General features: G+C 38.6%; 1 protein-coding gene and 1 long non-coding RNA gene across 14 annotated transcripts in view; one reads left to right on the forward strand and one right to left on the reverse strand.

Moving 5' to 3' along the window:
- Positions 1–20,354, forward strand: part of Il1rap (interleukin 1 receptor accessory protein) — a 135,945-nt gene that overhangs the window by 75,412 nt on the left and 40,179 nt on the right. For all 6 annotated transcript variants that reach the window (XR_009586921.1, XR_009586922.1, XM_060370156.1 and 3 more), the window contains exons 3-4: positions 10,224–10,509; positions 13,526–13,712. Coding sequence is in view for 4 of the 6 variants with exons in the window: in XM_060370156.1 (XP_060226139.1) it covers positions 10,224–10,509; positions 13,526–13,712 (473 nt within the window). In the remaining 2 variants the exon portion in view is untranslated. The remainder of the gene's footprint in view (positions 1–10,223; positions 10,510–13,525; positions 13,713–20,354) is intronic.
- Positions 1–20,354, reverse strand: part of LOC132648521 (uncharacterized) — a 74,127-nt gene that overhangs the window by 34,894 nt on the left and 18,879 nt on the right. For 2 of the 8 annotated variants that reach the window (XR_009586929.1, XR_009586930.1), the window contains 4 exons: positions 10,632–10,887; positions 9,820–10,029; positions 6,190–6,393; positions 5,362–5,734 (listed from right to left, as the gene is read on the reverse strand). The exons of 2 other annotated variants lie outside the window; for them this stretch is intronic. This is a non-coding gene — a long non-coding RNA (uncharacterized LOC132648521). Of the gene's footprint in view, positions 1–5,361; positions 5,735–6,189; positions 6,394–9,819; positions 10,030–10,631; positions 15,683–20,354 lie in introns of all 8 variants that reach the window. 4 more of the 8 variants (XR_009586928.1, XR_009586927.1, XR_009586925.1 and 1 more) reach the window with 3 other exon arrangements.

Genomic DNA, 20,354 nt, shown 5'->3' on the forward strand with positions numbered 1-20,354 from the left:
TTCTCCCCGGGAGCTGGTTATCCAATACCAAGTGACCAGCTCTGAAATCATACACGTCTAGGTGATAGTAGACAGACTGAGTATAAAAGCATTTATACTTTTAGACATATGTGTGTGCTTGTGTATCATACATTTATGTATATTCAACGATGATAGCTAAAGAAGCTATGATTTTGAAAGGAGTAAAATGAGACCCTGGAAGAGGTCTGGAAGGAAAGGAAAGGTGAGAAATGATGTAATTGTATTTAAATTTAGAACTAAAAACTAAAAATTGTTTTGCTTTATTTTGTTTTGCCTTTCTGGTCTACAAGATCTCCACACAAGGAGAGAGCAAACTCAAAGATTATGCAGAACCTTTTTCCTATGAGTACCTGTTTGTGACTGAGATTTTATGTTAGCTCTCCTTTTCTTCTAGATCCATGCTATCAATCATTACTAATGGCTGTCAAGAACTGCGGGTACCAAAGTTCCAGGTCATGATATTAGAGATTTCATTAATGAAGCTATAATTGACTCTCAGAGGGCATTCTGTTTCGCTATAACTTCCCAGTAACAGTCCTGTGTGATCTGTAGTCTGGGTTGGGGCTCTGTGAATGAGAGATTGTAGAATGGGGCTGTGGGAAATGAGAACAGGTTGCTGAGTATGGAGTACAGGGACAGTGGTCAACACATTCATGGAAGTATTCTCCTCTCATGGATACTCTCTGAGATCTTCAAAGCTACGCATGAACACGTGTAATCTTCCCCAAATTCCCAACTGATGACCACTGTGTAACCTTCCCTCAGGGATGTGGCATTTGAGAAACTACTTAAAACTAAGAATGTTCATGACCTCTAAGATCTAAGCAATACACATGTCTACACACACCTCACTATTGGCAACATAATTACAAAACTCCTAACACGACATGCATGCCTGAACAATTTTAATATGATTAGCACAACTCATTATTATGAGATAGGTCACACAATTAATGAAACACTTTGGCCTCCTCCAGTGCAACAGTTTTCACTCATTGGAGTCCTTCAGCTTGTGTTTTTTCACCTCCTCTGCTAAATAAAAGTTTTAATTGCTGACCTGTTATGTCTGTCTATAAATCCTCTTATTTTTGAAACATACAACCCAGTTAGAAAGTGGTCCGACTACCCTGTCAGATGTCTTGTATATCAGAATGATAATTTTTATCTAAGAGTCTTGCCTTTACCATGATCTACTTGTGATAAAAGAGAGCTTTGATGGAGCTGCCTTTGGGCACAACAGTAAAGGGTGTCTTCAGGAAGTCTTAGACTTCCTAAAGTAGTTCCTAAGTGCATCCAGACAACAAGCAGAATGTGTTGATGTTGGAGTCGCCATCAGCTGTTCAAACTGTCTCTTTGTCTTTTCAAGTATTTATGCTATAATTGAAAAGTGAATTGATCGTAATATCCAGCCGTAGAAACACAATTTTTCGAATTAAAACCTAAAATGAAGAAATCATCTAAAAGAAAGTATGTACTTTTAAGATTATTTGACAGTGGGAACAGTTTTATCAGTTGTATTAGATGATATATTGTTTCCCTCCGCCCCTCCCTGACATCTCTCCTCCCTCTTTCCTTCCTTTTCTTTCCTTTTTACTACCTTCCTCACTTATCTTGTAGAAAATTGTACAGATATTTTAGGTCAATTATTGTGAGACATTTTATGACATTCCTTACCCCAACAGTTGTCCTCAAAGACATTTTAAAGTATTTTATTTATTTATTCAGCTTTGTCCCTTCTGTGTTTTGCTAACCAATTTGTATATATTGCTATCATTATATTCAACCCAATGCATTATAATTTTATTTTTATGATATTAAATGAAAATTATTTTTATCAGTTTCTACCTTCCCCGTTTTCTCCTACCTGCCAATGCAGCAAAGTTAGAATTTATCTGAAAGTGCCATATACAACAGATCTGATATGAAAGATTTATTGGATGGAGGTGGAAAGAGAGAGCAAAGGAAAGAGACAGAGACAGAGAGAGAGAGAGAGAGAGAGAGAGAGAGAGAGAGAGAGAGAGAGAGAGAGATGAGGGGTGCTCCAACAGAGAAAGGAGAAACAGAGACAGGGCAAGAGAGCAGAGAGAGAACACATGGGAATGACAGACCAGTTATAGCTGAAACACCTGGCCTGGGTGATGTCATAGGACAGATGTTCAGACATAGGATGTTGTCAGGACCCTAAAGGACCCTAAGGGCAGGCCAGTCGAATTGCCTGTATAGCATAACAACTATTGCATATTTAATTGAATCAACAGCCACTTAAGCTATTGTTAGGTTACTTTTTAATTCTTTGAGTTTGTTAGTTGTATTTTTTAATGGTCTCTAGATTGTCTTTCCATAACCTTTTCTTGCTTTTTTTCATTATCTATATATTTTGTATAGTGACAATGGCACTGAAGTCTATCAGATGCCTGATTGTTTCTCCTTATTGTTGATTTCCACTCCCTGAATGGTTCTTCGCTGACCCCAGCTACATGGCTGTCATCCTCAGATCCTCAGTCACTCTGTGGATTGTTTCTTTGCCCACTTAAATTGAATCCTCTGTTTCTGGTCCTGTGCTTTCATTTTTATTATTATTTTTTTCATCTTCATGACGTGCATACCCTAGAGGCTTTCTGATAGAAAGCATGGAAAATAACATAAGTAAGTTGTATGTGTCTGCAAATATGACCTTAACACTTGGTTGTTCTGTTAGCTTAGAGTCAAGCCTGTAAATAATTTGTCTTTGCCTGTTACTGGTCTTGTAGTCTTTCGTTTCACTTTTGAGGCTTCTCTAGCATTTTCGTTTCTGACATTACGCCAGTGTGCAGTTTTGTCATTCATACTTCTTTGTCGTTTGTAGACTCATCTCTTTCATTATAATGTTTTCAGAGTGCCTCACTGGTATATGTCTATTTTCACTGCCTGTGGTGGGGCACAATGGGCGTAATGATAGGGCTCTTTTCATCAGGATATTCTGTATTTCTGCTCTGGAGCTTTTCCCTTTGAGTTATTTAATTGAAAGTTTTATTCTTTCTCTTTAATTTCTTTCCTTTTGTGGTTTGTATCATGCAATGCTGCATTTCCTGGACTGGCCTTCTGATTTCAATGTCTATTTTCTATATGCTCTTCTTTTTACTTTACCTTTTAGGAAAACCTCAATTTTAACTTCCAAACAAACAGTCTATTACAATTTTACATTTTCAGTCACACTTGAATTTTAGCCAGTCTTTGTCTCTCTGAATATTTCTTTGTTATGGGATCTTGTTTTGCAGGAATGTGGCTGGCTCCTTGCCTCTTACACCTTTTAAAATGTTTTTCTTGGATAATCTTAGTTTTCCCCAAATTTCTTTACTTTGTATCACTGAGAAGTATATTTTTTGTAGAAAATTTTCTCAGAATCTTCTCGGGTTTTGTAATTATGTTTAAGGAGCTGATTAGCAATTCTGAATGGGACCACGAAGTTTAACATTGGAGCTCTCCTTTGGGTGATGTGGCTGTACAATGAATTCAAAAGCCCCAAGTTCAAATATTTGTGTTTTCACTGAAGAGTCTTTCTTTCTGTTGCTTGGGGGTTGAGTGCAAAAATCCAGATGACAGAAGGCCATAATGGTCCACTTGCCTTTAAACCCAGTGCTAGGGAGCAGAGGCAAGCAAACCTCTGGCCAACATAGCAAGTTCCAGGACAGGGAGAGCTACATAGTAACCACCCTGTTTTTGTTTGTTTGTTTGTTTTGTTTTGTTTTGTTGTAAGGTCTTCCATTGTTTAAATGTACCACAATTTCTGTATCCATTCCTCTGTTGAGGGACATCTGGGTTGTTTCCAGGTTCTGGCTATTATGAATAAAGCTGCCACGAACATGGCTGAGTAAATGTCCTTGTTGTGTACTTGAGCATCTTTTGGACATATGCCTAGGAGTGGTATAGCTGGATCTTGAGGTAACACTATTCCTAATTTTCTGAGAAAGTGCCAGATTGATCTTCAGAGTGGTTGTACAAGTTTATATCCCCACCAGCAATGGAGGAAGGTTTCCCCTTTCTCCACATCCTTCCAAGCATGTGTTGTCACTTGAGTTTTTGATCGTAGCCATTCTGATGGGTGTAAGGTGAAATCTCAGGGTCATTTTGATTTGCATTTCCCTGATTACTAAGGACTAAGAAACAAGGAAATCATGAAATTTGCAGGCAAATGGTGGGAACTAGAAAAGATCATCCTGAGTGAGGTATCCCAGAAGCAGAAAGACACATTTGGTATATTCTCACTTATAAGTGGATAATAGACATATATATATATATGACAAACATACTAAAATGTGTACACCTAAAGAAGCTAAGGAAGAAGGAGGACCCTGGGTAAGATTCTCAATTCTTATTTAGAAAGGCAAACAGGATGGACATCAGAAGAGGAAGAAAACAGGGACCAGAACAGGAGACTACCACAGAAGGTCTCTGAAAGACTCTACCCTGCAGGGTATCAAAGCAGATGCTGAGAATCATAGCCAAACTTTTGGCAGAGTGAAGGGAATCTTATGAAAGAAGAGGGAGACAGAAAGACCTGGAGGGGACAGGGGCTCCACAAGGAGAGCAATAGAATAAAAAAACCCGGGTCCTGCAACCAAGGACCATTCATGGAGATAACCTAGAATCCCTGTACAGATGAAGCCCGTGGCAACTCAGTGTCAACCAAGTGGGTTCCCTAGTAAGAGGAACAGGGACTGTCTCTGACATGAACTCAGTGGCTGGCTCATTGACCATCTCCCCATTAGTGGGGAACAGCCTTACCAGGCCACAGAGGAAGACAATGCAGCCAGTCCTGATGAAAACTGATAGGCTAGGGTCAGTTGGAAGGGGAGGAGGACCTCTCCTTCTCAGTGGACTGGGGGAGGAGCATGGGAAGAAAAGAGGGAGGGAGAGTAGGAATGGGAGGGGCCAATGGAGGGGGCTACAGCTGGGATACAAAGTGAATAAATTGTAGTTAATAAAAATAAATAATAATAATAATAATAATAATAATAACCTTGGAGTTATTAGTTGACAACTGCTCAGTGGGAAAAGTGGAAAAGGAAGACAAGACACAACATTTACAGATAGTTTTCTTCTAATCCTTTTTATTTTACCACTCTTCCATCTTTTTAGTCTTTGGACCATCTGATCCATTTGCCAGGGTAGAGTATATTGAGTGCATTGGTAATAAGCAAATCTCAATCACTCTGACTTAAAGGACGTGTTGCATTGCATGGAGGGACCTAAACATGGGAGTCTCAGTCTATGTGTCTTACTTCACAAGACAGAAGAGAGCTTCATGAAATACACCCTTGCTATTAAAACACCAACCACAAGTGGCATTTGTATATTTACCTAAGTAAGTTGATGCCTTTTCTTATTTGAGATGTCTGTAGTATGTGAGGAAGAGGCTCCAGTATGTAGGGTGAACAACACTGATGACTCTTTGTGTTGGTGCTGACAATTTCTGGGTCTTGGTTGCGTTCAGGATTTCTGTTCCATTTGTTCTCCAACACTTCCTTGCTGGCTTAGGGTTTGTCTTTTTAAATCCACTAAATGGGTCCCTTTAGTATTGACATGGTCATTTCTCTTATTCTTGTTGTTACTTTGGATCATGTCTTGGAAACAATATTATTTTTGTTGTTTTAGTGGAGCTTGAGAAGGCAATGAAACTTGACTCACATATTAAAATGTTCAGTTTATCAGAAGAGCTGTTGTTGTAAATTTTCTGTAAAGTAAATGAAATTATTCTGCAACTTCACAGCATTAATGGAAATGCAGTTAATGAGTGTGGATATATATTTTATAGAAATAATATTATACAGTTATGACAAATGCATACTGATATAAACAGCCTTTGAACTTTTTAGTTCTTCCTGCATGTTGAATACAAAAAAACAAAATTAACAAAAGAGGATTAAAAGTTACTAGTTATTGAGTCTTGGAAGGTACTGTATCTAATTTCCCAGAGAACTGTTTAGAAGTCAAATATTTCCCTTTCTTCCTAGATAAAAAGATGCAACCCTTGGATTTTGTCAAAAGTGAAAGAGTTGTTGGCATGGCTCTGTTGCCTGTTAGTTCCTGGTACAGGCAGGTTGTACAATAACCCTGAACTTTAATGACAAGACTTTCCCTTAACTCTTATACATGCGGCTGTGCATTGTTCATGACTCTGTAGATTACCTGATGCAGTTACTCTCCCCAGGCTCCAGGCAGTTGTAGGTTTGAGCTTTGGACAGACAGCTGTTGTTTTGGATGTGGTCCATGTGTATACACACGGTTGCGCCTTTCAACTCCAAGTTAAGCCAGATTTATTCATATAGTAGTAAGAGGATCCCAGGAAAATAAAAAAAGTTGTACGTTGTGAGGTCTTTGGCTCCCTTGTCTCTACAAGGCAGTAAATCACAGTGTTAGCCCAGATTCAAGAGGAATGGAAACATTGTTCTCAATGGAAACAATCCTAGCTTCAACTGCAGAAGGTCATGATGCAGAGTAGAAAAAGAATATAGACTGGTTTTGACTCTGAGAGTTGTCAAATGATGATTAAAAATAATTTTTATTTTAAGATAGATAAAAGCATATCAAAGAAGGCATTTAAAATATGTGTAACCTTTGGTTTGTAGTGGAGAAAAAAGTCCTAAGTGGTGACATAAATGGTAGCTGCCAGCTGCTACCTCACCCTTCTTACTCAGAAATAGACAGTTTAACTTATGAGATAGGATTTGGGGATTGCTGAGATGGTGCAGCTCTTCCAGAGGACCCTGGTTCAGCTCCCAGCACCCACATGGTGTCTCACAGCTTTCTATAATTGCAGTTCCAAGGAATCCAGTCCTCCCTTCTGTCCTCTGAGGGCACCACAAATGTATGTGTTGCATTTGTGTGTGTCTATAACACACACAAAAGACACTCTTACATATGAAATAAACACTCTTACGTATGAAATAAATAAAGTGTTTCTAAAATATATTAGTTAAATAAATATATTTAACAATTGTTTTTAAAATGGATAACGTATTATTCAAATGGAATATATTGTAATCCTAATTAATCATTCCAGAAGAAAAATATATTTCACACTTTGAATAAATTGTACCATGTAGATGTCATAATGAAAACATTTTAAGTGCTATAAAGCAGTAACATTCAATTAATGCGAGGACATAATAATTAATACAATTTCTGAAAGAAAAACAAATGTGGTTAGAGAGAGGAAGTGAGAGAGAAAACTTGAAGTTGGGTGGATAGGGAGGTAGGGGAGGAAGTGGGAAGTATTTTGGAGGAGGATGAACAAGATCAAAAGACATTATATGCTTCTGGGATACCTCACTCAGGAGGATCTTTTCTAGATCCCACCATTTGCCTGCAAATTTCATGCTTTCCTTGTTTTCAATTGCTAAGTAGTGGATCCTAGACCTATAAGATAGGATAAACATACTAAAATATGTACACTTAAGGAAGCTAAGCAAGAAGGAGGACCCAGGTTAAGATGATTAATCCTCACTTAGAAGGACAAATGGGATGGACATTGGAAGTTGGAGAAAACAAGTAATAGGACAGGAGCCTACCATAGAGGACCTCTGAAAGACTCTACCTACCAGTGTATCAAAACAGATGCTGAGACTCATAATCTATCCTTGGGCAGAGTTCAGGGAATCATATGAAAGAAGGGGGAATTAGTAAGATCTGGAGAGGACATGAGCTCCACAAGGACCAAATATATCTGGGCACAGGGGTCTTTTCTGAGACTGATTTTCCAACCAAGGACTATGCACAGATATAACCTAGAACCCCTGCAGGTTATATCCATGCATGGATGGAGCCTGTGGCAGCTCAGTATCCAAGGGTATACCCTAGTAAGGGGAACAGGGGCTGTCTCTGACATGAGCTCAGTGGCTGGCTCTTTAACCTCCACCTCTTCTCCCCCCGAGGGAGGAGCAGCTTTGTTAGGCCACAGGGGAGGACAATGCAGCCAGTCCTGAAGAGACTTGATAAGCTAAGATAAAATGGAATGGGAGGAGGACCTCCCCTACCAGTGGACTTAGAGAGGGGCAGGGAGGACAAGACTTGTCTGTCTTAACATGCACTCCCTGCTTATCCACTAGCAGCTTCGGAGTTTCAGGTCTTACACTACAGTTCTCTGGAGTTGATTTTAGTAAAGGGTACGAGAGAAGGAATTAGTTTCATCCTTCTTCATGTCAATGTCCAGTTATCCCAGCACTGATGGTTAAAGATGACATCTTTTTTCCAGTTTGTATTTTTGACATCTTTACCAAAACATCAGGTGGTAATGATTGTGTGGGCTTCTGTATCGTTATTGTGTCTGTTTTTATGTCAATTTTTTTCTCACCATGGCTCTGTAGTATAACTTGAAATCAAGTGTGGTGATTCCTCCAGCTTTATTCTTTTGCTTCGAATCTCTGTGGACATCTAGGGTCTTTTGTGCGTCTACATCGCTTTTGAAATTTTTTTCTGTTTCTGTTGACATCACTGGAATTTTGATATATATTGAATTGACCATATAAATGGTTTTTAGTGAAAAAGGCATGACACTGATTCTTTGAATAAATGAACAAGGGAGATATTTCCATGTTATACTGTCTTCCTGGATTTCTTTTTGAGACAGAATCTCCCAATGTAGCTCTGGCTGGTCTGGAATTTTCTGTGTAAACTGGGCTGGCCTCAAATTCCCAGATCTTACTCCATCTACTTTTTGAGTACCTGGGTTTCCTTACAATTTTAGAGTTTTTCATTATAGAGCTCTGTCTGTTACTTTTCAATTTGTATTTCTAAAGCACCATGACCAAGGCAACTTTTAAAAGAAAGTGTTTACTTGGGCTGTGGTTTCAGAGAATTAGAGTTTATGCTGTCAGAGAAAACTCAAGGCAGGAGGAGAAACTCAAGAAGCAGAGAATAAACTGAGATTGTTATGAGTCTTTTCAAACCTCAAAGCCTGCCCTCAGTGACACACCTTTCTTACAAGGTCACACTTGCTAATCTTTCCCAAATAGTTAAACCAGTGAGACCAGGTATTCAAACATATGAACCTATGGGGGACATCCTCATTCAGACTTCAAGGTTTTTTTATATTCTTGGTCATCATTTATTTTAAAATATTGTTAGTTATAAAAAAACTTGCTTTCCATTTATTATGAATTAAATGCAAAGTTTAGATATAAATTGGAATGTAAAGAAGCTTACACCAAATTTGAATTTTGTATGCATTTTATACTTGTGCATATTGTATCATATACATGTTACATACATATGTATTCACATATTATGTATATGTTTATATATGACTATTAGTACAAGGAATAAATAAAAGTGTTGTATGATGCTTTCACTGGTTTTCATAGTACTCTTATCACTCTAGGAATCTTCTCTGTCTTCTTATGGTACATTCTGTATTGGACCATGCTGATATCTCTTTTAGGGGAAAAAGTAATCATTATATCTTTCTTTTTTTCTGAATACACCAGTGATTACTTTTCATTATAAAAATAAGTTGTAAACACCATTAGCAGCTTTTTTCCTATCACTGGAGCACTAGCAGATTTTTCCTTCTAAGTTTGCAGTTTCATTTGCACAGTGTTGTCATTCCTTGAGGTTCATGGACCGCACAGGTTGGAGTTACACACCTCCAATACTCCTGTAAAATACACTGAATTTCAGAGATGGACTGCACGAAATGTAAATGTTTAAAAGATCATTAATATTTTTGGTTTATTGAATTTATCTGTTAACAAAATATTATATTCCCATTAATTCATTTGCTTCATTTTGTCTTCTTAATGTGGCAAGTGGATATCTTACATTGGGTTGTGGTTCGCATTATATTTCTGTTGCAAACTACAGATCTGACCCCACAAACAGGAGACCTGGTAAGAGCTGGGAGTCTTCTCTCTATGCAGACAAGAATTGGCTTCCAGTTATGATTTCATCATCAAGACCTTTCTATTTCTGTGGTTTAATAAGAGAGTGCTCTATTCCTTGAAGGATTCCATAGTACCAAGAGACCGAGAGCTGTCACCAAAAGATAACACACAAAATAATAAATTAATGGAGTAATAAGCTTATTATGTATATTTAGCAGAGGGAGATTATAGAAGATGACTGGAGAAAGAGGCTCCTAGAAAAGGTCAGAACAGTATCATGGAGTCAGTGTTCTGGGTATCCTGAAAAATGGCTCATCAACCCTTCCTTTTTGCTTTTTCCAGAACGCTGTGATGACTGGGGACTAGATACCATGAGACAAATCCAAGTATTTGAAGATGAGCCAGCTCGCATCAAGTGTCCTCTCTTTGAACACTTCCTGAAGTACAACTACAGCACTGCCCATTCCTCAGGCCTCACCTTGATCTGGTACTGGACCAGGCAAGACCGGGACCTGGAAGAGCCCATTAACTTCCGCCTCCCAGAGAATCGCATCAGCAAGGAGAAAGATGTGCTCTGGTTCCGGCCCACCCTCCTCAACGACACAGGCAATTACACCTGCATGTTGAGGTAGGCGGCTTCTCTGCTTCGACTTTCTCTTGCCCTTGTAGTCCCCAGGGTATTGTTTAAATAATGACTATGTCGTGAAAACTGATCAAGGGAAGGACACTTTCAGATGGGTTAAGCCTTACCTCAGTGGCCCAGCTGACACGGGAGGAAGGAGATATGCAGAAAAGTTTTGTCTTTGAGAATATTCTTCACGGGTGGTTCCTTTTAAGAAGTGATATATAGCAATGTTGTCTGAAGTTGAGGTTGAGTTTATTGGCTTCTTTTCATGGCCCTGGATCCTGCCTACATATTTGCCTTGCCTGGAGGCATCATTTCCCAGGAAAATGAACAATGAAGAGCCTATTCATATCTGTTATGCTTGGCTTTTCATTCAAGTACCTGGCAGAGATATCACATTCGGGGCATGTTTATAGAAGAAAGACTATTTGGGATGCATCAACATAGTCATCACAGTGCCTTTAAATTTTCAACCAGAATTCTGCTCAGGAGCAAGTGTATACCATGCCCCTGGAAATCCAAAACTACAACTTAAAGCAGCCAACAAAAGTTTTCCAAAACCATCTTTGTTCTTAAGACATCTATGTGCCTTTTATAGTTAATGGCACAACAATGTCCATTTTTTTCCTACACATCAATGCAGATTTTTGCTTCAAAAATTTTTTAGAATACTTAAATCCCTCCAAAAAAAAAAAACAACAACAACAACACATCATAATTGAACTTAGCTCTCACATTCCCTTTTTGCTAAAAATCCACAATTTTTTTGCTTAAGTCATATATAGCATGTATTTTTTTTCATTTGATACAATTTCTTGTTTAACAGGAATATTGGTATCAGTTGGAGGCTACAAGTCTGAGATAACAGGGTGGGTTTCATCCCCAGTGCTTGCCTCATTTATGTCCATCTTCTCACCGTCTCTTCATTTTCCAGGATCCATGTCTTATCTCCTACTTATAATGAAGTAGCGGTATTGGATGAAGGTCCACGCATAGGACCTCATTTGCCTTAATTATATCTTTATAGGCCCTAATTCCAAGTATAATCCAGTCCTCCTGAGGTTGTGTGAGCTAAAAACTCAACATTTAAATTAACAGAGGCTATCAACACAGTTCATTCTCTAATAATTAGTGAGCCTGTTTTCTTTCTCTCTCATGGATGTTAACTCTTCTTTGGCAGAGAGTTAAGACAAAGTTTTGATAATCATATGCAATTTTATTAGGTGAAAATGTTCTTCATTCCATTATAGGGAAGTCTGGAATCATTGGATCTTTGAAAAATCCCCGTAGCCTGTGAAGCCTCCTTTGAGGTCATCTGATAATAATTTTATTGGAATAAACTCTAGACTCACACATGGGCTTTCAGTGAGCATGGGATGCTCATGTTCTTACTCTCTGTGTCCAAAAAAATGCTATAAGTGGCGGCATCAAACAGACTGTATTGGTGAGAGACAGAAGAACAATACCTCTGCTACTGCTTAGCTGGTGAACTAAGGCAGGCTGTGTACAAAGCTGGAGCTTTAGCATCCATACCTATACTATGGAAGAGCAAGATTCATTTTCTTAGAGCTCCTTTTTATCTTGTTAATCCCTTAACATTCTCCAGGTGAGCATCAGCAAATACCTGGGAAGGGTGTATTGCCTGTTTCTGTTGTCTTTGCCCGGAACCTGGTGCTGCTGATGTCTCTGCTGTGCACGCAGTCATGCAGAACCTGTAGTACTCTTTCATTATCTGCATTCTCAGCTCTGACTAGAGTGGCCCCTTAAGCCCTGCTTACAGCATTCAACAGCTTTCCTAGCCTGGAGTCCCAAAGGATTCCACATTCTTCCATAGAACAGCATGATCAGGCCTGTCACTCTCTCCTGCTAACCTCTGTCTAGTTACTTTCCTATTGCTGTGGTAAGACAAGTGGAAAAGGCAACTTATAGACAAAAGCATTTAATTTGGGGCTTGTGGTTACAGAGGATCCATGACCATCAAGGTAGAGAGCATGACAGCAGCCATGGAGGCATAAGGAAGATAACCACTAGACTGAGAAAGCTAACTGAGAAGGGCATGGGCTTTTGAAGCCTCAGAGTTCACCCCCAGTGGTACACTTCCTCCAACAAGGTCACACCTTTTAGTCCCACCTACACGGTTCTACCACCTGGAGCCAGGTATTTAATGGCTTCGGGGGCATTCTCATTCAAACTACTAGACAAGTTTGGGTATGTCTAAGGCTCTGGAGTCAGATCCATTTTCCTATATTTTTTTGCTCATACTCTCGTATTCAAAGGGCAATGTTACATCTTACCAAGATTATTGGCAATGGCTATAATATACTCATATAGTATATTGAATTGTTGCATATTTAATGAAGGAATGTCCAAGGTGCTTGATAGAGATGTGCCTCAGTCTAGACAAATCCTAATGCACACTTTTCTACCAACTGTAAGATGTTTCTGTGCCTGTTTTTGCCTTTCACATTTGCCTGTAGATACACTCAACAATTTTGAAAACTACATCATAGCTTTCTTTGTGACCTTTTTTGCTTGCTTTTTAATTAATTTCCATGTTTTCCTGTCAGAGATAACACTGGCTGGACATACTGGATTATGTACTGGCTCTATTTTCCCTTTGTAAAATTCTGATCATTTAAATCCACCACCACAACAATAAAAAAAATTTCAAAACTTACAGGTCAGAAGCTAACGTCCTAGGAACTTTTTACTTTCAAAAGTTGGTTGCACCCTTAAATATGCCATCCTTGCTTTTGCCTTAGTAAAAATACTACTGCTGAGAGTGTTCTAATTGAACACTTTAAGTGCACATTTAAGGTCATGTGTAGAATATAAATATTTCAGTACATTAAGAGAAGATATTTCTGTTTGCTTTTTAGTGTGCGGATCTAATTGGTATAAAAAATATCTCAGTAAGTTACTTAATATTCAAATGGATTCACACATATAAAGAAGGCTCAGCTATATTAAATCAAAATGCAGATGCGCCTCCCTGCTCACTGCGTGCTTGTATTTCCAGGAACACAACATACTGCAGCAAAGTTGCTTTTCCCCTGGAAGTTGTTCAGAAGGACAGCTGCTTCAATTCTCCCATGAGACTTCCCGTGCACAGACTGTACATCGAACATGGCATTCATAAGATCCAGTGTCCAAATGTAGATGGATACTTTCCTTCCAGTGTCAAACCAACTGTCACTTGGTATAAGGTAAGAAAACTAGAACACATTTTTTTTAAAGAGAAATGAATAAATATCTATTAGTTAAATGGTAACACGGATACTGTTCTCCTTGGACCTTTTGATTTCTTCATTAATATCTTTGTACAAATGTTTGCCACTTCCTTACTTTGTTCTGTTTTAAGAAGAGGTGTGTGGGTTGCTTTGCCTCAGCCTGCTGTTTCTCAAGTCCCAGAACTCACTACCTAATTTCTGTCAACTCCCAATGGACACATTTTGAGAAATGCTTCCCACTTCCACTGGCGGCCTTGGGAAGTCAGGAGGTGCTGACTCATGTGCAGCATGAATCTCAGCCCCTTGATGAGTCAGGACTGTAATTTCTCCTTTCTGTGTACTTTGTTGATTGCCCTCGTTGGTGGGCACCATCCATCTGTGATCTCTCCACCATGTTGGAGGATCTGGAAAGTGTTTTGTTAAAAATGTGAATACTGGAAGGTGTTACATGTGACGGCACAGACTGAATCTCATGGAGTATCCGTGAAGGACAGGTGGAAAACTCAAGCACAGTTCATGTCAGACTCCATACAAGGGGTCCAAGCATTAAGCATCAGTTACCACCAGCATCACAAAATGATACACAATAGAAGTGTTTCTTCCTATATGAGAGCAATGCTATCTCTAGTTTTGCAAATGGGTTAAACCTGCGGCAAGTAGCAGCTGTCTACAAGAGATACAGGGAGCATAGGAAGGCCCGGAACCACATCATGAGTGTGATGTCAGCAAAATGAAAATCATATGAGTAGTCTTCATGTGTAAGCTTCTCCTGTTATATAAAAGGGAGAAGTACAGATTTAAAGAAAACATGTTAGGCTGTTTAAAAGGAGAATGAATACATATATCCAAGGATGGCCCTACGTATACATGATAAAATTATAACGGAAACTGAGACAGCATTTTGGAGAGCTTGTATAGTGTCTACTTGGGTGGGGAATAGTGAAGGAGGTGTGATTGACAAGGGCTGTGTGGAAGGATTGCAAGGGTGATTCACAATATTATATTCCTGGCCTTGCTGGTGCTACATACTTTGAAATGACTCAGTGGCTAATTCATATGGTTGTACCAAGTTTTGCGTATGTTTTGTGGTCTGCTAAAATAACTACCAAGAAAAAGGAGAAATGGACATATTGAGTGAGGGAGACAAGAAAGAAGAACAGAAGAGAGTGGATGGGAAGACTTAAGAGATTAAGCCTTAAGAGATTGAGAAAAAATTCACTTTTATATAATGGTTGTTGATGCGGACTCCTCACAGTCTGTAGATGACCACAATGATAAACATGGGTAAAGAGAAACAGCTAAGTGAGTAGGGCATTTGCTGTACAAAGATGGGGGCTTGAGTTTGAATTGCTAACATCCATATACAGTGCCATTTGTGTTTTGCACATCTGTAAACCCAGGAGGACCAGCAGATACTGTATTCTCACAGGGTAAACAATCTAGGAAAAAAGTGGGTTGTGCATTCAATGCAAACTTGTTTCAACAAACAACAAGAAATTGGCACACAAGCAAGTGCACCTCCCCCCCACATGTATAAGACTGTGTATTCACACACATATACACATATAAATATGCATACATACAAACACATAAACATATAAACATAATAACACACACACAATGCGAACTACCTGTTTTCAAAGAGAAGACAACTAGAACTCAGCAATCCTTTCTATCTTCTAATTATGACAAAGCTTCTACTAATGTGTGTTGCACTGTCATGCTTTTATGGTTCATTTCTCTGCCTCTGACTAATTGACTGCCACCTTTGATCTTAAGAATTCTGATACCTTGGAAGCAAGATTGAGGTCTTGGCTGGGTACATTCTCCTATTGTTTGATGAGGATACTGACGTTTTCATTTTCTGCCTTCTGCAGTCATCCCCAAGCATCTAAGCATTTCCTTGTGAGTTGAACTCTGTAACTTGATTTTAGAAATGGGGTCCTCTGTAATAATAGAAATACATCTTTGAAGATGAAAAGTTACATGATTATAATCTGTTTCACTATCACCTGCAAGTTGAAGAATGTTCAACTGAAAGGAGGAGGACATTAATACCTTCCACTTTAGTAATGTCATTATTTAGTATGCCAAGTATTCTGCTACTATACCCGATGCCTACCAAACTCTAAAAGGTGGAAACCATCTTTAGAAAATGGAGGCTTAAAATACAGGGTCAGTCCCAAATGGCCTACTGTACTTTATTCTCCCAACACACGTAGGAAGTACAATGTCCTATTTCCCTCATTTTGTAGTTCAGAACTGTGTTACTCAACATTTCTGAGGCTATGACAAAATTTCTCAACTAGGCCACGTAAAGGAGGAAGATTTAAATTTTGGTTTATAGTTTCAGTGGTTTGAATTTATGGTTCATCAACTTTCTTGCTCTTAAGTGTATGGCAAGGCAGGAACAACATACTAAAAGACAGGCTAGTGGAATGCTGCTTACCATGCCACCCAGGTAGTAGAGCAACAGACAGGAAGGGGCCAGGGACAAAAGATAGTCCTGAAATGCTAGCTCCCAGTGACCGACTTCCTTCAAGCAGAGACAGCTCCTGAGGAATTTATCAGTGGATACACGTATTGAAGAACTTGAGAGTTCTTGTGAGCCAAACCTGTCACCTGGCAACCACATCTTAACATGTCAGCTTTTATGGAACTTTTTTTTAATGTTAAAGCCATAACAACAACCTAGTTGCAATGCTTTTGGGAGCCAAGATGCAACTTCAAGAATACTATCTTTGGCATTAAATTCTGAATGTATTCAACAGTCCAGCTGCAGATGGATATGCCTGGGACTTTTGGCCAGTTCTTCGTGATTCTATAGTCTATCCTGTCTAACAATGATGTAGAGAGAGTGATCTAGTCCCTAATTTTAGGTCTCAGGACATCATAAAGGAAAAGACAATTATTGGACATGTACTGGTTTATGAACTGCATGGTGGGACTTAGCAAACTGTAGGTAAAAGCACATGGAAAGGATTCTGAGGGGCTGATGCTGAAGGAACAGAACACCAAGTGTTTACATTTCAGAAGTGTGGAGAAAAGGGAACAAGACTGAGCATTCCTCTCCATGTCATTTCCCACTCTGTCATCCTGTCTTCTTTATTGGAAGGCCTCCCTAATTCAAGACTTCAACACTACTGTCATGAATTGCTCAGTAAATGATTCTCAAATGAGGCAGATTTTGTAACTCTTCATCTGGCAAGCATACTATGCTGTTTAAGTAATTTACTGAATTCCAAATAGCTGGCTAGTCAAGAACTTCTGGAATGCAGTGTGCACGTAAGTGAGAGAATGTTGGTTTACCACATCGATACCACCAAAGCATACAGTAAATTCAGAGGTGTAATTTTCTTACTGCTGTTTTATTACCATTAGTGTTAGATTTTATTGTAGAACCATGTTTTCATGCCACCATGCCTTTCAAGTGGCTGAATCAGTCCTTTTATTGTTTTGGCTGTTTTTTTTTTCAAATTTTATCCTATAGAAACTTGTGGAAAGGAGGTCAATTTCCCCTCTTCCCTGAGACGGGGGGAATCATTTTGTTGGGTGTTCTGTACATTAGAGTTATGATAATCGCAAAGAGCCTCCTCTGCCATATAGCAGGATGGATGTGATTCCAGATAACAGTTTGCAGAAAGCTGAACGTCTTTATGCTCACTGTGATTAACCTTGGCACAGTACCCCCACTTCAATTCTTTTAATTGAAAAAGTTTTTCTCCATGTAATATATTCCTTCCCTAAACTCCTCCCAAATTCAAGATAAAATAAATCACAACTGATAAGACACTGTTTAAATATTATTATATTTTAAATATTATTTAAATATTTAAATAATATTTTAAATATTATTGCCTTTTATTTCTGTTAAAATACCCTGTGCTACTGAGTTTTTATGTCAACTTGAAGTAGGCTCTAGTATTTGAGAAGAGAGACCCTCCATTAAGAAACTACCCACCCAAGATTGGCCTGTAGCCAAGCCTGTATAAAATTTTCCTGACTGATGATTGATGTGGGATGGGACAACTCACTGTGAGCACTGCCCTTAGCAGGTGGTTCTGGGCTGTATTAAAGAGCAGGCCAAACAATCTAGTAAACAGGGGTTCTCCATGGCCTCTGTTTCAGCTCCTCCATCCAAGTTCCTTCCCATTTTGAATTCCTGCCCTGACTTCATTCAGCAATGGAGTGTGACTTGAGAGTTGTAAGATGAAATAAACCCTTTCCTGTCCAAGTTGTTTATGGTCATGGTGCTTTATAACAGCAATAAAAATTCTACCTAAGACATAACTGCAGGAAAGAACATTTGTAAAATCTGGCCATGCCAAACTTCTTTAGGCATGGCACATACTCACAGGAAGTTAATCCAATTCCTGTGTGATAGACTTTGTGTTACTAAAAGATTGCACTGATTAGTTTTATTGGTTCTTCATCTCTTCCTTTTCTTAATGATCTATATTGAGTGATTTTTAACCTTTGGCATGAAGTTAGCTGCTATTATTTTCTTTGAGACCTGCACACTTAGAATTCTGAGCAAGGGTATGTACACAGCATGTTGCATATGGTTTTCAGGCTCCTGGAGACTCAAAATTTATTGTTTAAGCTGAAAACCAAATTAAATTGATATCTTTGAAACCTTGAAGCTAAATCAGGTCAAATGAATCATCCACTGTGTACCATGAGGAAACCTAATTCATAGCTCATCTTTGTCTCTTTAGTGATTGTATTTCTTTGTTCTGTGCTAAGTATGCAGTCTGTCTCTCTTTCTTCATCTTTCTCTTTCTCTTCAACGTCAATCATACAGCACAAGACTAAGCCAGTCTGCATTGCAGTTAAGAATTGATTGAATAATGGATTTAGACTGGGTTGTAAAACTTCATGAAAATGTATGCCATCTCATTTTTCATTATTATGTGTCTAGCTCTTAACATTGCCTGGCATAACATAGAAGGGACATTGTAAATATTTATAAACATTGAAAGATTGGATTATCTTTATTGGAAATGACTGGCTTATAAAACTTTTTGTAGAATTCAACAAAATACAGTGTCCTTCATGCCAAGATTTTCATAGATTCATGGCTTCCGTAGGTATCCCTAACGTTTCAGACATTGCAGTTTAAACTCTATATTTTCATTCCCATTTCCCCAATGTATTCTGTGATGCCTACCCCAGTGAAATAGTAGTCCACGTACTTATTACCACAGATAGTCTATGAGCTCCCAGCACTGTGTCATGTATCTGTGCTGCTTTCATACATAATTTTGGCCATGTAACGTGAATATATTGAAGTCAATATGCCAAATATTGGCCCAATTGCTGGCCCTGTAGACTCTGTGCTCATTCACCCCTCACTGGCCTAACAGAGTTAACTAGACAGGAAAAAAAAAAAAAAAGGAACACAGTAGAAAAACTGACATTCTGATAAAGCAATGTAAACAGTAAAAAGCAGAAAAAAAATACTGCAAGAATTCAATTGTGTTCTTTGCTTTCCCTGGGCCCGGAGTGTTCTGTAGATGTCTTTATTTAACTTTATTTGCTGTCGATGTTTTCCATATTATTTTAAGGATTAAAAATTAACCTGTAAGCTCCTGTAAGCCTGTAAGCCCCACTTGCCCAAGAACCAGGCAACTATCTGGAATTCTGGGAATTGTAGTTCTTGGAAAATAACAAAGTCTTGTGAGTTTTTGTCCTTAAAAGCCCCTGCAAAGTGACTCAGGGCCATTCTGCTGAGAAATTCCAGGGAGTGGTCCTGACAAAAGTCCATCTCTTAGCCAGTACTTAATATTTAATAAAGTTTCCTTCAAATTTGACCCAAAATGGTTGTAATAGGGTTTTTTTTCTCCAGCAAATTAGAATTAACAACAAAACACAAACCTTCTCTCTTGAGTAAGACTTTTTTTTCCTAAAGGCTTACTATTTTATCCTCATTATATGCTTCTTGGTTCCAGTGTGCTTCCTTCCTTTGCATTTATAATAATTTTCCACTAGGCTTAATACTTATGGAAAAGAAAACATACCCAAACATGTCTTTTCCAGTCTTATCTCCACACAGTTCCTGCTGTATGATAGACTCCTCTAATGAAAGCCACCCCTTACTTCATTGTGACATCATCCTACATGCAGCCTTCACATCCTCAGATAAGTATTTCCTCTCCAGGATCCCAAAGCCATTTCATGCACTGTTCCTTGCAACGTGTTGTGGTTGGTCTCCATAGCAACCGTTATGCGGTTGACAGTTCCTCTTCATGCAGAATGAGGAACTGATGGACCAGTTAGAAGGGCTGTTCGCTGGTCACACAAGTGTTTGCTCCACTGATGAAGTTCACTTAGCACTAACTAGCTTCTTATTTTTGAAAACCCGTTTTCTCTTCTTTGAGGACCAAAATCTTTGTTCATGTCAGTTTTCTTTTGAATTCCAAACAAGTGACTCTGAAGCCATTATAAAGATTATTTAAGGGATAGTTTATTTTCTATGAAAAAAAAATCTGTCTTTGGGACACCTATTGAAGAACGTAGAGTTGGAGTTATTTGTATAAAAAAAGATCTAACTTGATACTACGGGCTAAAATTAATGTGCATTTGTAATACAGCAGTGTGCTAATATACCACACTGCA

Source organism: Meriones unguiculatus, chromosome 17 (genome assembly GCF_030254825.1).
Source record: "Meriones unguiculatus strain TT.TT164.6M chromosome 17, Bangor_MerUng_6.1, whole genome shotgun sequence".
NCBI classification, from domain to species: Eukaryota; Metazoa; Chordata; class Mammalia; order Rodentia; family Muridae; genus Meriones; species Meriones unguiculatus.